Here is a 21,454-nt window from a genome sequence, read left to right on the forward strand (position 1 = left end):
TTTACATAAAATATTAGGGTAGCTTAATATTTTATATGAAAATTAACTATATATTTTTCTTATGTTTTAGCATAGATGCCTTAAAATAGGGAGATTGAAAGACTGTTTTTTTCAATCCACACTTGTGCCATCTACATTTAAAGATGTTGAAAGAGATGAATTGACACCCATAGAAGGGTCCTATCTCATGGAAGGGAGAAGAATCTACATCTACTCCAAAGAAACCGGGCAAAACTATAAGCAAACAAAAGTACAATTAAAACTATCTTCCCCTTGGCTTTACAGATGTTTATAACTTGCCTTATTGTGCCTTATACAGGAGAATATTTTCATATAGTTTTTCAAATAGTTTTATAGTACTACTTAAGTTGCAACATCATTTTGAGACCAGAGTTTAAAGAAAGTATATAAAGAGTTTAAAGAAAAAGGGATTGAGTTCCCACTGAGTTGTGTGCTGCCCCTCAAGTTCCTGTCTACCTTGAAAGTGAGAATGTCATTTGATGGAGGCAGGGTCTTTCAGACATAATCAACTAAGATGAATCATAATAGCTTAAGCCCTAATCTAATCACTGATGTCCTAAAAGAAGACAGATACTAGATACATAGAGGGAAAAGAACCATGTGAAGATGCAAACAGAGATTTCGTGTTACTTCTTGTTACTGCCACAAAGCAAGGAATGCCAAGCATTGTCAGAAAATACCGGAAGCTAATTAGAGACAAGGAGGAACCGTCCCCTAGAAACTTCAGGAAGGGGATGGCCCTGCCAACACCTTAATTTCAGGCTTCTAGTCTCCAGAACTGAGAGACAATAAATTCCTCTTGTTAAAAGCCACCTAATTTGTGGTACTTTGTTATAGCAGCCCTATTATTTTTAACATGGACATGATGAGCTCTTTAAAACCCAAAATAGTTTTAGGCATTTCCAGACTGGAAATGAAAAGGTCATCAAAGCATCTCACAGGTTTTTGTATTCCACTAACTAGAGAAACTCACACATTAGCTGAGAGGCATTTAATTTCAAGCCCTGATAGAACAGACAATATGGAATGCCTGAAAATTAAGTAAAGAAATCACAAGCGTGCTATTTTCCAATGATATGGTAATTTGTTGAATTAAAATTTTAGCTGCAAACATGGAGACTGAATTAATAGCATATCTTTAAAATTGTACTTGCCATGTAAATGACTGAATTTGGGATTTGTTGTTTTGCTTATATTCACCTGGTATCAATATCAATTAATTACCAAAGAATATCTTCTTCTTTCATGTAAATGCTTGCCAACAAAAAAATTATTCAGTGCTTAAACAGTCAAACACTGAATGATTTCTTTAAAATATATAGTTCATAGTAGAACAATTGTGTTGAATGTGTACAGCAATAGTACTTCAGCATGAATCGAGGTGGAGGCACCAAACAATATTAGTAATCATTGTATCTTTTCACTCCCAGGTACTAACAGTAAAGGAAAACAAAACAAAACAAAACACCAGCTTCATTTAAAAATGTTCTGCATAAAACAATAAGTTATTTTTACCGGATTTCAATTCTTGAATACATGTCTTTTTAATATTCTGTGTGATGCAAAGGGACACACACCTAAGGCTAAATATTCCAGGTCATGTTAGTCATAGAGTGCTATTAGAAAGCATGAGGCAAATGAATTACACAGAACATCCAAGGGAGAAGCAGCTGAAGTTATTTATGACCTTGTAATGAGTCACAATGAAAAATGACAATTTAAAGAGCACAAGTTAACAAATTTCCCCTACATGAAACCACACAATCTAAGTCAAAAGGGCCATTTCAGTTATCTAGGTCAAGATTTTCCCAAATACAAAAAGCCCTTAATAATATCTATCAAAATTGGTCACCCAGCTCCTGCTTGACTACTGTCACTGCTCATACCTTCTCAAGGAAACCACTTCGTAAGAACTCTAGTAGGAAGATTTTTCATTCAGTGAGCTGAAACCTCCATCCCTCATCCAACATTCTCGGACTGGCCCTTAACCTAGTAGAAAGCACACTGAATTAGGAAATTAGACAGCCCCATTCATAATTTCCAGCGTACCCACGTGCTAGGAGGGTGACTTGAGGCAAATTACTAATCTCCTTGGATTTCAGTTTGTAAAAATAAGAGTACTTAGTCTTTTCAACTACATTCCAGCAACTGGTGTAAGGACCAGTGAAGAATATGTTTAAAACTACTTGTTAAACATAAAAATAATGTTTACTCATATGACACATTTATTTAGAAAAATACTTGCTAGATTTCTCAATAAGCTACATAGGGGAAAAACAATAGCAAAAGCTAATATTGCTGGTTGTTGACTACCTGCCAAGCTCTTAAAAGGGCTTTACATATTTGAGAGGTTTTGTTAGTCTTCCCCCAAATTTTATAAGACAGCTCCAAATAGTATCCAATTTTTTACCTAAGGAAACAAGTACACACAAGTTAGGTAACTGGACCAACATTACACAAAAACTATCTAATTAATCCCTCTTTTTCCAAGAGTCCTGCAAACTCTTAAAACCAGCCTTCTTACTTGCTCTCTACTTGCCTCATCTTTGGGGGACCCTTGCACACACATTTATCTTTTGCTAAAAATAGCCTGGAGTCTCAGCAAATGATAGATGGACCTTCTGAGACCCAAAAATGCCTGTGCTAATTAGATTCAACAAGATGAATGAATGCCTATGAAGAGTCACCCAGCCTGCATTGAGAGAGATGCTAGGAAAATCTAACCTCTCTTCATAATTATCTCCAAGTCAAAAACAACAGCTTGGAAATTTGCCAAAGTTAGCAACTGCAATTTCAGCAAAACTCCGGTCTACCAAATCAGTAGCTAAAATTCAAGGCAAACAACAAGTAATACTCTAGGAATTTTTTTATTAACATTACATCTTATAAAACATGTGATTTTTATTTTTTTTAACAAGCACACTGGAACTGGACCATCCAAATGACTATTGTTTCAGAGTAATCACATTGGTAGGCTGTACACTTCGGAAGACTCAGGAGAGGACCTGGACACACCAAAGTTGCTTAGATGTGCAAATAATTTTGGTGATATTGCCATTACTTAGATCATTTTTGGAATTCTTTTGGTTCTGTCCTCCAAAGTCAAGACATGTATTTATTTTAAATAATCTTTGATAGGAGCACTTCTTGGCCTTAGAGGATACAGCTTAGCACTTTGTGAATTTCTTCCTCTCAATTGTGAAATAAACCACAGAAAATTACATACAACATATGAAGAATTTGAACAAGCTTTAAGTGTAAATTCAATTTATTTTTGGAAATAACACAAATACCTATTCAAAGAGATTTTTTAAAAACAAACGTTCAGATACTAAGAATGTATCTAAGTAAGCTATACAAAGAATCAGACTTATCTTCCCTGGTCTTAAAAATACAGATATTTAGGTAAAAAGAGCATGTCTCTCGAGGAAGGACCATGTCTTTATATGTTGAGTCTCCTCATTCACTATTCCTACATTTTGTTTATGGTAATTGTCAAATAATTTTCAACTATTTGCTTTTTAGTATGAGTTACTTTGGACTACCGGAAGCTGACTGTGGCTCAGATCATGAACTCCTTATTGCCAAACTCAGACTTAAACTGAAGAAAGTAGGGAAAACTACTAGACCATTCAGGTATGACCTAAGTCAAATCCCTAATGATTATACAGTGAAAGTGAGAAATAGATTTAAGGGACTAGATCTGAAGGACAGTGTGTCTGATGAACTATGGACGGAGGTTCCTGACATTGTACAGGGGACAGGATCAAGACCAAGAAATGCAAGAAAAAGAAATGTAAAAAATCAAAATGGCTGTCTGAGGAGGCCTTACAAATAGCTTTGAAAAGAAGAGAAGCAAAAAGCAAAGGAGAAAAGGAAAGATATACCCATTTGAATGCAGAGTTCCAAAGAATAGCAAGGAGAGATAAGAAAGCCTTCCTCAGTGATCAATGCAAAGAAATAGAGGAAAACAATAGAATAGGAAAGACTAGAGATCTCTTCAAGAAAATTAGAGATACCAAAGGAACATTTCATCCAAAGATGGGCTCAATAAAAGACAGAAATGGTATGGACCTAACAGAAGCAGAAGATACTAAGAAGTGGTGGCAAGAATACACAGAAGAACTGTATGAACAACATCTTCACGACCCAGATAATCACGATTGTGTGATCACTCACCTAGAGCCAGACATCCTGGAATGTGAAGTCAAGTGGGCCTTAGGAAGCATCACTACAAACAAAGATAGTGGAGGTGATGGAATTCCAGTCGAACTATTTCAAATCCTAAAAGATGATTTTGTGAAAGTGCTGTACTCAATATGCCAGGAAATTTGGAAAACTCAGCAGTGGCCACAGGACTGGAAAAGGTCAGTTCTCATTCCAATCCCAAAGAAAGGCAATGCCAAAGAATGTTCAAACTACTGCACAATTGCACTCATCTCACACGCTAATTGGAGAAGGCAATGGCACCCTACTCCAGTACTCTTGCCTGGAAAATCCCATGGACGGAGGAGCCTGGTAGGCTGCAGTCCATGGGGTCGCTAAGAGTCAGACTCGACTTAGCGACTTCACTTTCTCTTTTCACCCTCATGCATTGGAGAAGGAAATGGAAACCCACTACAGTGTTCTTGCCTGGAGAATCCCAGGGACGGGGAAGCCTGGTCGCACAGAGTCGGACACGACTAAGTGACTTAGCAGGAGCAGGAGCAGCACACGCTAGTAAAGTAGTGCTCAAAATTCTCCAAGCCAGGCTTTAACAATACGTGAACCGTGAACTTCCAGATGTTTAAGCTCGTTTTAGAAATAGCAGAGGAGCCAGAGATCAAATTGCCAACATTGGCTGGATCATCGAAAAAACAAGAGAGTTCCAGAAAAACGTCTTTTTCTGCTTTATTGACTAAGCCAAAGCCTTTGACTGTGTGGATCACAATAAATTGTGGAAAATTCTGAAAGAGACGTGAATACCAGACCACCTGACCTGCCTCTTGAGGAATGCGATGCAGGTTAAGCAGCTACAGTTAGAACTGGTCATGGAACAACACACTGGTTCCAAATAGGAAAAGGAATACATCAAGGCTGTATATTGTCACCCTGCTTATTTAACTTATATGCAGAGTACATCATGATAAATGCTGGGCTGGATGAAGCACAAGCTGGAATCAAGATTGCCAGGAGAAATATCAAAAACCTCAGATATGCAGATGACACCACCCTTATGGCAGAAAGTGAAGAGGAACTAAAGAGCCTCTTGACGAAAGAGGAGAGTGAAAAAGTTGGCTTAAAGCTCAACAAAGATCGTGGCATCTGGTCCCATCACTTCACGGCAAATAGATGGGAAAACAGTGGAAACAGTGTCAGACTTTATCTTTTTGGGCTCCAAAATCACTGCAGATGGTGACTGCAGCCATGAAATTAAAAGATGCTTACTCCTTGGAAGGAAAACTTATGACCAACCTAGACAGCATATTAAAAAGCAGAGACATTACTTTGCCAACAAAGGTCTGTTGAGTCAAGGCTATGGTTTTCCAGTGGTCACATATGGATGTGAGAGTTGGACTATAAAGAAAGCAGAGTGCCGAAGAATTGATGCTTTTGAACTGTGGTGTTGGAGAAGATTCTTGAGAGTCCCTTGGACTGCAAGGAGATCCAGCCAGTCCATTCTCAAGAAAATCAGTCCTGAATATTCACTGGAAGGACCGATGTTGAAGCTGAAGCTCCAATACTTTGGCTACCTGATGTGAAGAGTTGACTCATTGGAAAAGACCCTGATGCTGAAGGGATTGGGGGAAGGAGGAGAAGGGGACGACAGAGGATGAGATAGTTGGATGGCATCACCGACTCAATGGACATGAGTTTGAGTAAACTCAGGGAGTTGGTGATGGACAGGGAGGCCTGGTGTGCTGCAGTCCATGGGGTTGCAAAGTCAGACACGACTCAGTGACTGAACTGAACTGACTTTGTACAAAGGAGAGAGAAGAAGTTTACTTATTGAAAGAGAAAAATCATTCATTAGAACCTCATTTTTCTGGGGTCATTATCTAACATGGTATTATTGATGGGCTGCCTTGGGGAACTTCTCTTGTGCAAATCAGACCCCTGTTCAACCTTTCTCCCAACGTGCCGGTTTTAGTTTGCCTCTTCTATTGCTAACATGCACCCCTCAACCTAGATGACTTTATGTACGCAAACCTGCATGAGACATTGGCAAGCTTTCCCTCCTACCTGTCCCTGAGATTTAAGAAAGCATACATATGAACCTTGACGTAAAAAGATTTAAAGCTCAAGCTTACACTGAACCCCGTAAGGTTTCCTGAACTCAGTATGGGCCAATTCCCATAATTCGCCTACAATTCCCTTCTGTCCTCTGTGTGCCTTATAAATTATTATTCGTTAAAACCAAGCTAAGACATCTTCTGGAAAGCCTCCCCTGAGACCTCTTACCCTACCCCTAACTCTACACACTGCACATATTTTGAAAACTCATTTACATTAATTTATCCTACAAAGCCGTGATCAATTTCAGCACAGGGGTTATCTTTATTCTTTGTACTTTCAGCACAGGGCCTGGCCTAGCAGGCCCTCCTTTTACAGACTTTTCTATTTGTTTTAACTTGGGAAGTTCCAGATATAAGGAGTATTTACTGCTAAATAAGTCACTGGTCAAATTTAAATGTAAGCTAACAAGAGTTTATATCTCCACATTTTTTCATTCTCCATTTTAGATCAAATCCCTCTTATCTAGGTTGGATGACAGAGTATTTAAACCTGGAGCCAGTTAAAGACCATTTAGTCCTGTCTCTTGTGAGTTATGGCTGGGTTCAGTCACTGCTGCAGGAACTTACTCCTTATTCTTTTCTATGGATTTAGACCCCATGCGGTATCTGTGCAGTGGCTTGACTGCACTGTTTTGCAGCTTTACTAGCTGAGGAAGCTGTTTCCTATCATGAATTTCTGGGTTCAGATTCAATACACTAGTCTTACCTTTTTCCCTGTTAGAGACCTGAGACCTTTCCCTCACTCCAACTTGAGGAATAATTTTGTACTGTCCTCTTTTCTGTGCCAAACTGCTATTCTGAACATGCACTAATGAGAGATTATCCAAGTTATTATCTGGGCAGTCATCTAAGCAGCCACCATACTTCAAATGAAGGGACCCAAAATCTAATGGGAACCTGATGTGTTGTAATAGTAACTTCCAGTACCAAACAGAGTTGCTTCTCTCATGTTTAACAGATAAACTATTCTTCACCATAAACTGCCGCTTCAGAGAAAAATTCTAATTTCTACCAAAGGCTTTGCCTAAAGGCTTTTCCTTTAAAATAAATGGTTCATATTACTGTTGACAAAATAAAAAATGAAAAAAAAGTTTCTTTTTATGTTTATAAACACATGAAGTCCAGAATGCTGGCAGAGTAACAGAAGTCAGGAAAGAAATTACTGCACTTTTAGAGGAGGAAAAAGTTTGTACTTCTAAAACTCTCCATGTGTTACTAAAGTTTTTCCATTTTCTCAGTAGTCTCTACTTATATGGTATTGATAAATCTGCATTTCTTTCGATGTGATTCAGGATGCAATGTATTTTATCCTGCGTAGATACATTACTACAATCATCTTTACAAAAACAGGAAAAATATTTTAAAGGTTTTTTTAACAAGACAAAAAATCATCCAGGTAATGGTGCAAAGATCAAATACCACAATCCAACTTTTACTCATTTCCAAAGTTCTGGTCCTTAAGACTGAAAAGTTGTTGAGCAGTCACCAGGTCATATCCGACTCTTTGTGACCCCAAGGACTGCAGCATGCCAGATGGATTCCTTGTTGTTCACTATCTCCTGGAGTTTGCTCAGACGTGTATCCATTGAGTCAGTGATGCCATCCAACCATCCCATCCTGTCACCCCCTTCTCCTCCTGCCCTCAATCTAGCCAACTACTGCCCCTAGATAGCTAGTTTTATTGGAACACAGGACACATCCATTCATTCAGGTATTTTCTGACTGCTTTCATGCTATAATGGCAAATTTGAGTAGTTGCAACAGACCATATGGGGCTTCCCTGGTGGCTCAGATGGTAAAGAATCCACTTACAATAAGATCCCCTAGAGAAGTGAATGGCTACCCACTCTGATATTCTTCCCTGGAGAATTCCATTGACAGAGGAGGCTGGCAGGCTACAGTCCACAGGATCACAGAGTCAGACATGACTGAGCGACTTAACACTTTTCAACAGATTATATGGCCTAAAATATTTACCATCTGCCGTTTTATAGAAAGTCTGCCAACACCCAACTTAAAAAAAAAAAAGTTCCCCATAAGGAAATTATAGATATCTTGATGGGTGGCATGAAGCCTTTACATCTCTATTTGGGCATAAAGATGGGCCCTATATGCCTCACTTCTCACTACCCAGGTTTTATCTATTCCACCAAATGACTCTCTGCTCTACAACTCACTTCACCAAAAATAGCAGTGCCATTGTCAGGACATTTCAGCTCAATTTTGAGGAGAAAGTACTAACTCCAAATAAAATACTTTTTCACCTCACCAAATCAGCTTCTTGTAAAGCAACTACTACTATTTCAGTACCCAGACTAACTGAAGGAGGCATTTAAAGTGTGCTTAGTCTGCCAGGATTCTTTGCAACCCTGTGGACTATAGCCCACCAGACTCCTCTGTCCATGGGACTCTCCAGGAAAGAATACTGGAGTGGGTTGCTATTTCCTTCTCCAGGGATCGTCCCAACCCAGGAATCAAACCTGGATCTTCTGCATTGCAGGTGGACTGACTCTTCACCATCTGAACCACCAGGGAAAACACCAGTTAATTGCTAGTCTGCAAATTCCTCCTATCTTTAAAAAAAACCACATTCAGTTCAGTTCAGTCACTCAGTCGTGTCCGACTCTTTGTGAGCCCATGAATCGCAGCACACCAGGCCTCCCTGTCCATCACCAACTCCTGGAGTTTACACAAACTCATGTCCATCGAGTCGGTGATGCCATCCAGCCATCGCATCCTTTGTTGTCCCCTTCTCCTCCTGCCCCCAATCCCTCCCAGCATCAGGGTCTTTTCCAATGAGTCAGTTCTTTGCATCAGGTGGCCAAAGTATTGGAGTTTCAGCCTCAGCATCAGTCCTTCCAATGAACACCCAGGACTGATCTCCTTTAAGATGGACTGGTTGGATCTCCTTGCAGTCCAAGGGACTCTCAAGAGTCTTCTCCAACACCACAGTTCAAAAGCATCAATTCTTTGGCACTCAGCTTTGTTTATAGTCCAACTCTCACATCCATACATGACTACTGGATAAACCATAGCCTTGACCAGACGGATCTTTGTTGGCAAAGTAATGTCTCTGCTTTTTAATATGCTATCTAGGTTGATGATAACTTTCCTTCCAAGGAGTAACCATCTTTTAATTTCACTGCTGCAATCACCATCTGTAGTGATTTTGAGCCCAAAAAAATAGTCTGCCATTGTTTCCACTGTTTCCCCGTCTATTTCCCGTGAAGGGATGGGACCAGATGCCATGATCTTCGTTTTCTGAATGTTGAGCTTTAAGCCAACTTTTTCACTCTCCACTTTCACTTTCATCAAGAGGCTTTTGAGTTCCTCTTCACTTTCTGCCATAAGGGTGGTGTCATCTGCATTATCTGAGGTTATTGATATTTCTCCTGGCAATCTTGGATTCCAGCTTGTGCTTCTTCCAGCCCAACGTTTCTCATGATGTACTCTGCGTATAAGTTAAATAAGCAGGGTGATAATATATAGCCTTGACGTACTCCTTTTCCTATTTGGAACCAGTCTGTTGTTCCATGTCCAGTTCTAACTGTTGCTTCCTGACCTGCATATAGGTTTCTCAAGAGGCAGGTCAGGTGGTCTGGTATTCCCATCTCTATCAGAATTTTCCTGTAGAAGGCGATGGCACCCCACTCTAGTACTCTTGCCTGGAAAATCCCATGGACGGAGGAGCCTGGTAGGCTGCAGTCCATGGGCTCGTGAAGAGTCGGACATGACTGAGCGACTTCACTTTTACTTTTCACTTTCATGCATTGGAGAAGGAAATGGCAAGCCACTCCAGTGTTCTTGCCTGGAGAATCCCAGGGACGGGGGAGCCTGGTGGCCTGCCATCTATGGGGACGCACAGAGTCGGACACGACTGAAGCGAGTTAGCAGCAGCAGCAGCAAAATGAATTTCTTACTTTTGACTTATATTTAAAAAGAACTAAGATCTTTTTACTTATATTTCTTTTTACAATAAAAATGGGTTAATTATGAAAAAAGAAAAAGAATTTTCCACAATTTACTATGATCCACACAGTCAAAGGCTTTGGCATAGTCAATAAAGCAGAAATAGATGTTTTTCTGGAACTCTCTTGCTTTTTCCATGGTCCAGCGGGTGTTGGCAATTTGATCTCTGGTTCCTCTGCCTTTTCTAAAACCAGCTTGAACATCTGGAAGTTCACGGTTCATGTATTGCTGAAGCCTGACTTGGAGAATTTTGAGCATTACAAAACCATGTTAAAGCTGCATTAAAGTTGTAACAACAAAAGTAAATCCCTTACTGAAAAAATACTCTAATATCTAAAATGTCATTACAAGGGAACCTTACTACACTGTTGGTGGGAATGTCAATCGGTACAGCCACTATGGAGGACAGTATGGAGGTCCCTTAAGAAACTAAAAACAAGAGCTACCATATGATCCAGCAATTCCACTCGTGGGCATATATTTGGAGAATACCATAACTCGAAAAGATACATGTACCCCAATGTTCACTACAGCGCTATTTACAATAGCCAGGAAGCAAACTAAATGTCCACTGGCAAAAGAATGGATTAAAAAAATATGGTAAATACATATACATAGGTCTTCCCTGTAGCCCAGACAATAAAGAATCTGCCTGTAGGAGAACCAGATTCAGGAAGATACTCTAAGAGACTGGAACCAGAGTGCGTGTGCGTGTCTGTGTGTGTATCTGTGTGTCTGTGTGTGTCCACTCCACTGTGTGTGTGTTGCTGCTTAGTTGCTATGTCTTGTCCAACTCTTTGCATCCCCATGGACTGCAGCACACCAGGCTTCCCTATCCTTCATGAACTCCCATAGTTTGCTCTGATTCATGTTCGTTGTGTCAACAATGCCATCTAATTATCTCATCCTGTTGGCCCTTCTCTTCCTGCCCTCAATCTAGATATCTATATATTTAGATCTATATCTAAATATATAGATATCTATCTAGATATATACACACACATACAATGGAATATTAGTCATGAAAAAGAGAATGAAATCATGGCATTTGCAGTGACATGGATGGGCCTAGAGATTGTCATACTGAGTGAAAAGAAAAGAAATATACTGCTTATATGTGGAATCTAATAAAATGGTACAAATGAGCCTATTTACAAACCAGAAAGTCACAGATGTAGAAAACAAATTTATGGTTACCAAGGGGGAAGGCAGGAGAGTTGGGAAGGATAAATTGGAAGGTTGGGTTGATATATACACAACACTATAATAAAATACATAATTAGTACCTATTGTGTAGCACAGGGTACTCTACTCAAGGCTCTGTAATGATGTATATGGGGATAGAATCTAAAAAAAAGTGGATATATGTGTAACTGATTCACTTTGCTATTCAGCAGAAACACATTGTAAATCAACTATGCTCCAATAAAAAATTTTTAAATATTACAGAATCATAAACTTCTTAAAAGTTGATACCTATAATCTTAATTTTCTTGTGACCCAGACCTAGTAAGCTTGTCCCATGATCTAGTTAGTGTCCATTTAAGGGTAAACAGCTTTTAAAAAGTCATATTCCTCTCATCAAAATTCTCCACATTATCTCTGATCATCTTTAGCATCCTAGTAAAAGGATAAAACCTTGAGAGAAATAAACTCCAGCTTAAAATTATTTCTACAAAAAATGTCACTATTAAATGCAATTCTATTTTTAAAAATTTGAAAGTACTGAAGCCCACCTTTGTAATTAGTTGACAAGAATATGATTTACCACTAAAGTTTAATGACTGCATTTCAGAAAACTGGTAAACTTCTCCTTAGAGTAAAAAAAAAAAATATCAAGTTTAGTTCATAACTGAGTATAATGTCAAATAAATGAAGTGGAAAGGAAGTCAGTTTAGTAAGAACTCAACCAGTTGTTTTACACCACATATAACCATTTAGAATAGTTTCTGTTTAATCTAACATGTAACTTTTAAAAATATGTACTACATGCTTCAAAATCACTGCAGACGGTGACTGCGGCCATGAAATTAAAAGATGCTTGCTCCTTGGAAGCAAAGCTATGATCAACCTAGACAGCATATTAAAAAGCAGAGACATTACTTTGCCAACAAAAGTCTGTCTAGTCAAAGCTATGGTTTTTCCAGTAGTTATGTATGGATTTGAGAGTTGGACTATAAAGAAAGCTGAGCACTGAAGAACTGATGCTTTTGAACTGTGGTGTTGGAGAAGACTCTTGAGAGTCCCTTGGATTGCAAGGAGATCCAACCAGTCCATCCTAAAGGAAATCAGCCCTGAATATTCATTGGAAGGATTGATGCTGAACTTGAAACTCCCAATCCTTTGGCTACCTGATGTGAAGAACTTACTCATTTGAAAAGACCCTGATGCTGGGAAATATTGAAGGTAGGAGAAGGGGACGACAGAGGATGAGATGGTTGGATGGCATCACCGACTCGATGGACAAGAGTTTGAGCAAGTTCTGGGGGTTTGGTGATGGACAGGGAAGCCCTGCAGGCCGCAGCCCACAGGGTTGCAGAGTTGGACACGACTGAGCGACTGAACTACATGCTACTGGGATCCTGTTGAATTACGTGGTATTAACAGTAGTGATTAACAGCTAAAATTCATGAACACCTACTGTGTACCCAGGATTTACACTAGGTGTTAGTGATTCTCTTCATCCTTACGGTAATTCTACAGAAGAGATATTAACATCTCAAGAAGTTAACTATCTGGATTAAGATCAAAGCTCACATAAAGGGTAAAGCCAGGTTTCAAATCCAAGTGTGACTACTCTACCATACTGCATGTCAATACATTAGAATCTTTTTTAAGTTCTCTAGTAACACTAATGTGTAGACAAATTTGAGAACTACTATTACAGGGGGTCTTATGTATACCCAAGGGTTGGGTATACACTGCTGCCATTAAACATGCTACAGTAATGCCCTTCTAACATGATTTAACATTATGAATTTCAGTTTCAGATTAGGTTTCTACAAAACAAAGATTATAAATGGATAGGTAGAGTGAAATCTACAGGATAAATTAAATGTCAGCAAGTGATGAACTGCACAAGTAGTGATTAACTGCCCTTTATATCTCATAAGGACAGAATTTCAATTAGAAAACCTTTTAAAGTAGATAAGTGAATTATACATATTCTCAAGCCCTTAAGTAGTAACACTTTGGGTCCATGTGTCAGCAAACAAAACTACCTACTAAAATAATCAAAAGTTCTCTTGGGAGACCCATCATTTTTCTAAATTCTAGCATTCAGCCCTAAGGCAAATTTACATTAAGTAGCAAAATAGAATAATGGAAACTTCTTTACAGCCCTCGGAGATTTTAATGGATTTTGCTATTGCTTGAAATGTCCTGCTCACTCACTCCTGAAGAGCCAAGTAATGATTACAACCTCCAGAAATGTAACTGTTTTCAAAAGAAAAAATCATAATACCCACCTCTCACAATTAGTGATATTCTTATTTAAAAACCTAGCAATATATCCCTAGGCCTTCCCAGGTGGCGCTAGTGGTAAAGAACCCTCCTGCCAATGCAGGAGACATAACAGACGTGGGTTCAATCTGGTCAGGAAGATCCCCTGGAGGAAGGCATGGTAACCAGTATTCTTGCCGGGAGAATCGCATGGGCAGGTGGTACAAGTGGTCATAACCTGCCTGCCAATGCAGGAGACAGAGAGAGACGCAGGTTCAATCCAATCGGGAAGATCCCCTAGAGGAGGGCATGGCAACCCACTCCAGTATTCTTGCCTGGAGAATCCCATGGACAAAGGAGCCTGACAGGCTACAGTCCATAGGGCTGCAAAGAGTTGGACATGACTGAGGTAACTTAGCAGCAGAAGCAATATATTCCTAAATTTATATGGCAAAATAAAAACCTCACTTTAATGAAAAATTTCACAAGTACCTTTTCTAATCCAGGTAGCTGAATTCTAATAAAACACATTTAATAAAACATCTTTTACAAAGTTTTAGAGTAAGGGATTATGAATCATTTAGGCAGAATCTGAAGGTCAAGGTTAGTTATGTTTTGGGAGTCAGTAATATACACTTCCTATGTATAATCATAAAGGATAAATCAAATTCCTTACGATTATACAGTGGAAGTCAGAAATAGATTTAAGGGACTAGACCTGATAGACAGAGTGCCTGAAGAACTATGGACAGAGGTTCATGACATTGTACAGGAGACAGGATCAAGACCATCCTCAAAAAAAGAAATGCAAAAAACCAAAATGGCTGTCTGAGGAGGCCTTACAAATAGCTGTGAAAAGGGAAGCAAAAAGCTAAGGAGGAAAAGAAAGATATACCCATTTGAATGCAGAGTTCTACATAGCAAGGAGATAAGAAAGCCTTCCTCAAAATCAATGCAAAGAAATAGAGGAAAACAACAGACTAGCAAAGACTAGAGATATCAAACTACTGCACAATTGCACTCATCTCACACACTAGTGAAGTAATGCTCAAAATTCTACAAGCCAGGCTTCAGCAATATGTGAACCGTGAAATTCCTGATGTTCAAGCTGGTTTTAGAAAAGGCACAGCAACCAGAGATCAAACTGCCAACATCTGCTGGATCATGGAAAAAGCAAGAGAGTTCCAGAAAAGCCTCTATTTCTGCTTTCTTGACTATGCCAAAGCCTTTGACTGTGTGGATCACAATCAACTGTGGAAAATTCTGAGAGATGGGAATACCAGACCACCTGATCTGCTTCTTGAGAAATTTGTATGCAGGTCAGGAAGCAACAGTTAGAACTGGACATGGAACAACAGACTGGTTCCAAGGCTGTATATTGTCACCCTGCTTATTTAACTTATATGCAGAGTACATCATGAGAAACGCTAGACTGGAAGAAGCACAAGCTGGAATCAAGATTGCTGGGAGAAATATCAATAAGATCAATTCAGATATGCAGATGATACCACCCTTATGGCAGAAAGTGAAGAGGAACTCAAAAGCCTTTTGATGAAAGTGAAAGAGGAGAGTGAAAAAGTTGGCTTAAAGCTCAACATTCAGAAAACGAAGATCATGGCATCCAGTCCCATCACTTCATGGGAAATAGATGGGGAAACAGTAGAAACAGTGTCAGACTTTATTTTCTTGGGCTCCAAAATCACTGCAGATGGTGACCACAGCCATGAAATTAAAAGACGCTTACTCCTTGGAAGGAAAATTATGACCAACCTAGATAGCATATTAAAAAGCAGAGACATTACTTTGCCAACAAAGGTTCGTCTAGTCAAGGCTATGGTTTTTCCTGTGGTCATGTATGGATGTGAGAGTTGGGACTGTGAAGAAGGCTGAGCGCCGAAGAATTGATGCTTTTGAACTGTGGTGTTGGAGAAGACTCTTGAGAGTCCCTTGGACTGCAAGGAGGTCCAACCAGTCCATTCTGAAGGAGATCAACCCTGGGATTTCTTTGGAAGGAATGCTAAAGCTGAAGCTCCAATACTTTAGCCACCTCATGCAGAGTTGACTCATTGGAAAAGACTCTGATGCTGGGAGGGATTGGGGGCACAAGAAGGGGACAACAGAGGATGAGATGGCTGGATGGCATCACTGACTCGAAGGACCCGAGTCTGGGTGACTCCAGGAGTTGGTGATGGACAGGGAGGCCTGGCATGCTGCGATTCATGGGGTCGCAGAGTCGGACATGACTGAGCGACTGAACTGAACTGAACTGAGAGATCTCTTCAAGAAAACTCAAGATACCAAGGGAACATTTCATGCAAAGATGGGCTCAATCAAGGACAGAAATGGTACGGACCTAACAGAAGCATTAGATATTAAGAAGTGTCAAGAATACACAGAAGAACTATACAAAAAAGATCTTCATGACCCAGATAATGGCAATGGTGTGATCACTCATCTAGAGCCAGACATCCTGGAATGTGAAGTCAAGTGGGCCTTAGGAAGTATCACTTCAAACAAAGCTAGTGGAGGTGATGGAATTCCAGTTGAGCTATTTCAAATCCTGAAAGATGATGCTGTGAAGGTGCTGCACTCAATCAGCCAGCAATCTCGAAAACTCAGCAGTGGCCACAGGACTGGAAAAAGTCAGTTTTCATTCCAATCCCAAAGAAAGGCAATGCCAAAGAATGCTCAAACTACCGCACAATTGCACTCACCTCACACGCTAATGAAGTAATGCTCAAAATTCTCCAAGCCTGGCTTCGGCAATATGTGAACCATGAATTTCCAGATGTTCAAGCTGATTTTAGAAAAGGCAGAGGAACCAGGATTCAAATTGCCAACATCCACTGGATCATCATAAAAGCAAAAGAGTTCCAGAAAAACGTCCACTTCTGCTTTATTGTCTATGCCAAAGCCTTTGACTGTGTGGATCACAGTAACTGTGGAAAATTCTTCGAGAGAGAGGAATACCAGACCACCTGACCTGCCTCTTGAGAAACCTGTATGCAGGTCAGGAAGCAACTGTAAGAAATGGACATGGAACAACACACTGGTTCCAAATAGGAAAAGGAGTACGTCAAGGCTGTATATTGTCACCCTGCCTATTTAACTCATATGCAGAGTACATCATTAGTACAGAAACACTGGGCTGGACGAAGCACAAGCTGGAATCAAGATTGCAGGAAGAAATATCAATAACCTCAGATACGCAGATGACACCACCCTTATGCCAGAAAGTGAAGAACTCAAGAGTCTCTTGATGAAAGTGAAAGAGGAGAGTGAAAAAATTGGCTTAAAGCTCAACATTCAGAAAACTAAGATCATGGCATCTGGTCCCATCAGTTCATGGCAAATAGATGGGGAAACAGTGGCAAGTGTCAGACTTTATTTTTCTGGTCTCCAAAATCACTGCAGATGGTGACTGCAGCCATGAAATTAAGACGCTTACCCCTTGGAAGGAAAAGTTATGACCAACCTAGACAGCATATTAAAAAGCAGAGACATTACTTTGTCAACAAAGGTCCGTCTAGTCAAGGCTATGGTTTTTCCAGTAGTCACGTATGGATGTGAGAGTTGGGACTGTGAAGAAAGCTAAGCGCAAAAGAAGTGATGCTTCTGAACTGTGGTGTTGTAGAAGACTCTTGAGAGTCCCTTGGACTGCAAGAAGAGCCAACCAGTCCACCCAGGCCCGGGTGTTCATTAGAAGAAGTGATGTTGAAGCTGAAACTCCAATATTTTGGCCACCTGATGTGAAGAGCTGACTCATTTGTAAAGACCCTGACGTTGGGAAAGACTGAAGGCAGGAGAAGGGGACGACAGAGGATGAGACGGTTGGATGGCATCACTGACTCAATGGACATGGGTTTCGGTGGGCTCCGGGAGTTGGTGATGGACAGGGAGGCCTGGCGTGTTGCGGTTCATGGGGTCGCAAAGTCAGACACGACTGAGTGACATTAGGACATTTAGGACATTAGTATTTAAACTTATCCTTAAGTAATTTTAAAATGCTTATGTAATCTTATTCTAACAAGAGTACAAACACTAGCCAAGAAATCTGAAATGTTTATAGATACCAAGCCCTTCAACATACTGTATTTTAATAAGGTATACCTGATGCTTTCAAATCTGATTTTTTTTAGCTCAACATTTCTATATTCATTTCAACTTTAATAAAAATGTATTTATGGAAATAAGTTACCCTAATCCTGAATATAAGACAAGATACAGTTTTGGAAATGCTATTTAAAATCCATTACCGTAAGAATTTTGCTCATTAAAAAAAGGCTGGGAAGAGGGGGTAGTAGTAGTAGTAAAAGGGGAAGATTACAATGGAGGAAACATAAAACTTCTCAGCGTGACATATATATTCAGTACCCTGACTCCAGCAATGGTTTCCACAAGGCAAAGATAAACTATATGCTTTAAATATGTAGTTTATGTCAATTTATACCACAATAAAGTGGTTGTAAAAAAGAACTTACCACAGAGAAACAGTTTGAAGCAATTAAAAGCAGTAACTTTTCCCCCCAGGCCTCCATGTCCTGGGTTTGACAATTTCACACTAGATGTACAATTTAACTAGTTTCCATAATACTCACGGGTTCCCTTTCAAACAATATAGTCCAAACTCTACCAGCTGCCCATATTTCAAAAGCAAGTTTAAATCATGCTATGCTTTAAACATTCTATCAAAATAAAATACATCCATATGGCTCCATCTACTCCGTAGCCAAACTGGTTAATGCTATCATTAAATACACAGAATAACCATACCATTGTATCTTACCACAATGGAAACATTCAATATCACAATATGTGAATGCACAATAAACAGTAACTGCTGAAAAATGAGACTTAAGGCAAAATTATCAGAAAGCAGAAAACGACAAAAAATTGAAAATTATAGAATCTTTTCAAAAAGCTATTTAGAAAACAATAAATTAATTTCAAACATAAACCACATTTTTCAGATCCCTTCGAGCTTGTGTTAGCAAATACAACTTGCATCTGATAAATTAAGCCATAAACCAAACAGTGCAATCTAAGGGTTCCAAAAACATTCGATACTGACAAAGCTTTGTTTCAGTTTCACTGTAGCTAATGCTACCATTCACTTTAAGTGATTAGACTGATTTATGGCATATTATATAATAAAAGCCTATTATAAAAGATAAATTTTAAGATATATTTAATACTAATATCCACTTTAATCCATCCTCAGAAGTTTTGTGGGGGTGAAACTTGTGTTTTGTTTCAATTTCCCCATCACCAGCAGTCTCAATGTGAACCAAAAAATCTGGCTTCTGGTGAAAGCTGGGGATCCTGCACAGGATTTCTAAAATGGAAAACAGCAAAAACACTGCAGCTTTCTGAGAAGACATCTTGAGGATGTTAAACATTTTTGCTTTCAGATTACGCTCTTTACAATCAGAATATATTTAAACATGGAAATGGGATGGAAGAAGCTAAAAGCAAATGTGGGTAAACAAAATTAGAAGAGTCAAAAATACTAAAAAAAGGAGAACAAAATTACTCTTACAGTGAGCAGTAAAGAGAAAATTCTATAATTAATGTGCAAATGAAAAATAAAGTGTCTTTTTTTTTTTACCATTCATTTAATAAACTTGTTAAGCAGTTGATAATAAAAGGGCTATTTTAAGTAGTTTTCTTTTTCTAAACTCAAAAGTAATCACCATAAAGAAATAAAGTATAACTTTGTTTTAAAAAGTGAATAAACCACAATGTGTTTAGAGACCAATATCTTGAACACTACAGAGAACGACAATATTCTGAAAATCCAGTTTATTTTCCATGTGGACAGATCCAGTCAGTGTGATCAGTTTTCTGCATGTGTAATAATTTATCAAAATAAGTTTTCCCACAGACTCTTTTCCATCAACTCTGAAAATCCTGGTCTTACAACATACCCAAATAAAGCTCTTGAAAATCACCTCCTTAAATTTGGAAGAAAGTGTGGCAAGTCTTTCCTGTTATATTTACTGAACTACAAATGGCTAAAGAGCAATTTATGTTTTAAAACGTGACTAGCACAACAGTTGAGTTCAGGAAATTAACGTTTTAGTGCACTTTGCTCCAGTTTTAGCCAACATGCTACATTGTCCTTTTTTGACGAGGGGGAAGGCTGGGGACAGCGCCACACAAAGTGGACTTGAGGATTTCCATTGTACGAAAAGATATGACTCTGCAAGCAGAACAGTGTAAGCTGCCTTTTTTCTTAAGACCTGGACATTTTAAGACAGAAGCTTTGCAAAACATTACACAATTTTTTTATTATTAAATGAGAAACTCTCATTTGTTACATCGTCACATTGCTAGTCAGAGAAATGCTGCAGTGATGAAGAAAGTCAATGTTGGATCAACCAAAGTCCTCATTTCTACAACATTCATTTACAAAGAAATAATGTTCAACACAGCCCAACACAACATTCTTGGTTTTCTTCATATTGAAGTCCCCCAAAAAATCATCTTCTAATGGGGTATTTTACTACATAAATTATAGTTCTTCGTTTTTACAATTCACCCCAAACTGTATGAGAGATGTATCACACTAAAATTTCTAAAGCTGTTAGGAAATCCTTCACACATCGTCGTCATCTGATGTGTCACTGCTACTTGTCTCTGTGTCGTCATTCTCAATAGTGGGTTTGAAAGTGCTGTTTTTCCAGGGTCCAAACTTGAAGTCACAGATCAGGCCATTTTTCAAAATACCATTTTTCCTCAGACCATTCTTCTGTAACTAAAATATCAACAAAAATAAACTGAATAAATAAATTATCCTCCAAGAGTTACTACAAACTAAGAATCCTCTAGTAATTAAACATAATCAAGAACACAGTAAAGGTAAATAGAACTCCACAGATTATGGTATCATTTCTGAAAAACTAGCTATATAGGTAATTATAGATCAAACCAATATAACAAAATATTTCCTAGGAATAAATCACTACTCTTGGGAGAGCTGCATTTACAGCATACCAAACCATTTATATATATACACATATATATTCTAATGTTTTGGGGTGGGTGGGTGGGTGGGGGTGTGTGTGTGTGTATAGAGAGAGAGAGACAGAGACAGAGAAAGAGACACTACTTATCAACCTATAGCCATGTAGATAGATATCTATACACCCATATTCACACAGCATTATTTACAACAGCCAAAAGGTGGAAGCACATCAAGTGTCCATCAACGGACGAATGGATAAACAAAATGTGGTACATACACATATAATGGATTATTGTGTCTCGGAAAAAAGATATTCTGATTGACCCATGCTACAACATGGATGAATCCTGAAGATATTCTGCTAAGTAAAATAAGCCAGTCACAAAAGGACAAATACTGCATGATTTCACTTACATAAGGGGCTAAGGCAGTCAAATTCATAGAGACAGAAAGCAGAGTGGTTGTTTCCAAGGGTTGGGAGCAACAAGGAATGGAGTTACGGTTTAATAGGTACAGACGTTCAATTTTACAAAATGAAAAGAGCTCTGGAGGTGAGTGGTGGTAATATCTGCATAACAATGTGAATGTAGCTAAATGCCACAGAACTGTATGCTTAAAAATGATCTAAATGGTAAAATTTATGCTATTTGCATTTTGGCACAAATTTTTTTTAGGATGATGAATCTACTAATATAACTAATTTCCTCAAAAATTTCATTCAAAGCATGTGAAAAGTGTTTGGAAGATTATTAACATTAATAATACTTGAAAATCACTTCTG

General features: G+C 38.8%; 1 protein-coding gene across 2 annotated transcripts in view; it reads right to left on the bottom strand.

Annotated features, from left to right (window-relative positions):
• Nucleotides 1-19,493: 19,493 nt before the first annotated feature.
• Nucleotides 19,494-21,454, bottom strand: part of GPBP1 (GC-rich promoter binding protein 1) — a 65,465-nt gene continuing 63,504 nt past the window's right edge. For both annotated transcript variants that reach the window (XM_027520531.1, XM_027520530.1), the window contains one exon: nucleotides 19,494-20,463. In XM_027520531.1, coding sequence (XP_027376332.1) covers nucleotides 20,305-20,463 — 159 coding nt within the window. In that variant the 3' untranslated portion in view covers nucleotides 19,494-20,304. The remainder of the gene's footprint in view (nucleotides 20,464-21,454) is intronic.

Source organism: Bos indicus x Bos taurus, chromosome 20 (genome assembly GCF_003369695.1).
Source record: "Bos indicus x Bos taurus breed Angus x Brahman F1 hybrid chromosome 20, Bos_hybrid_MaternalHap_v2.0, whole genome shotgun sequence".
NCBI classification, from domain to species: domain Eukaryota; kingdom Metazoa; phylum Chordata; class Mammalia; order Artiodactyla; family Bovidae; genus Bos; species Bos indicus x Bos taurus.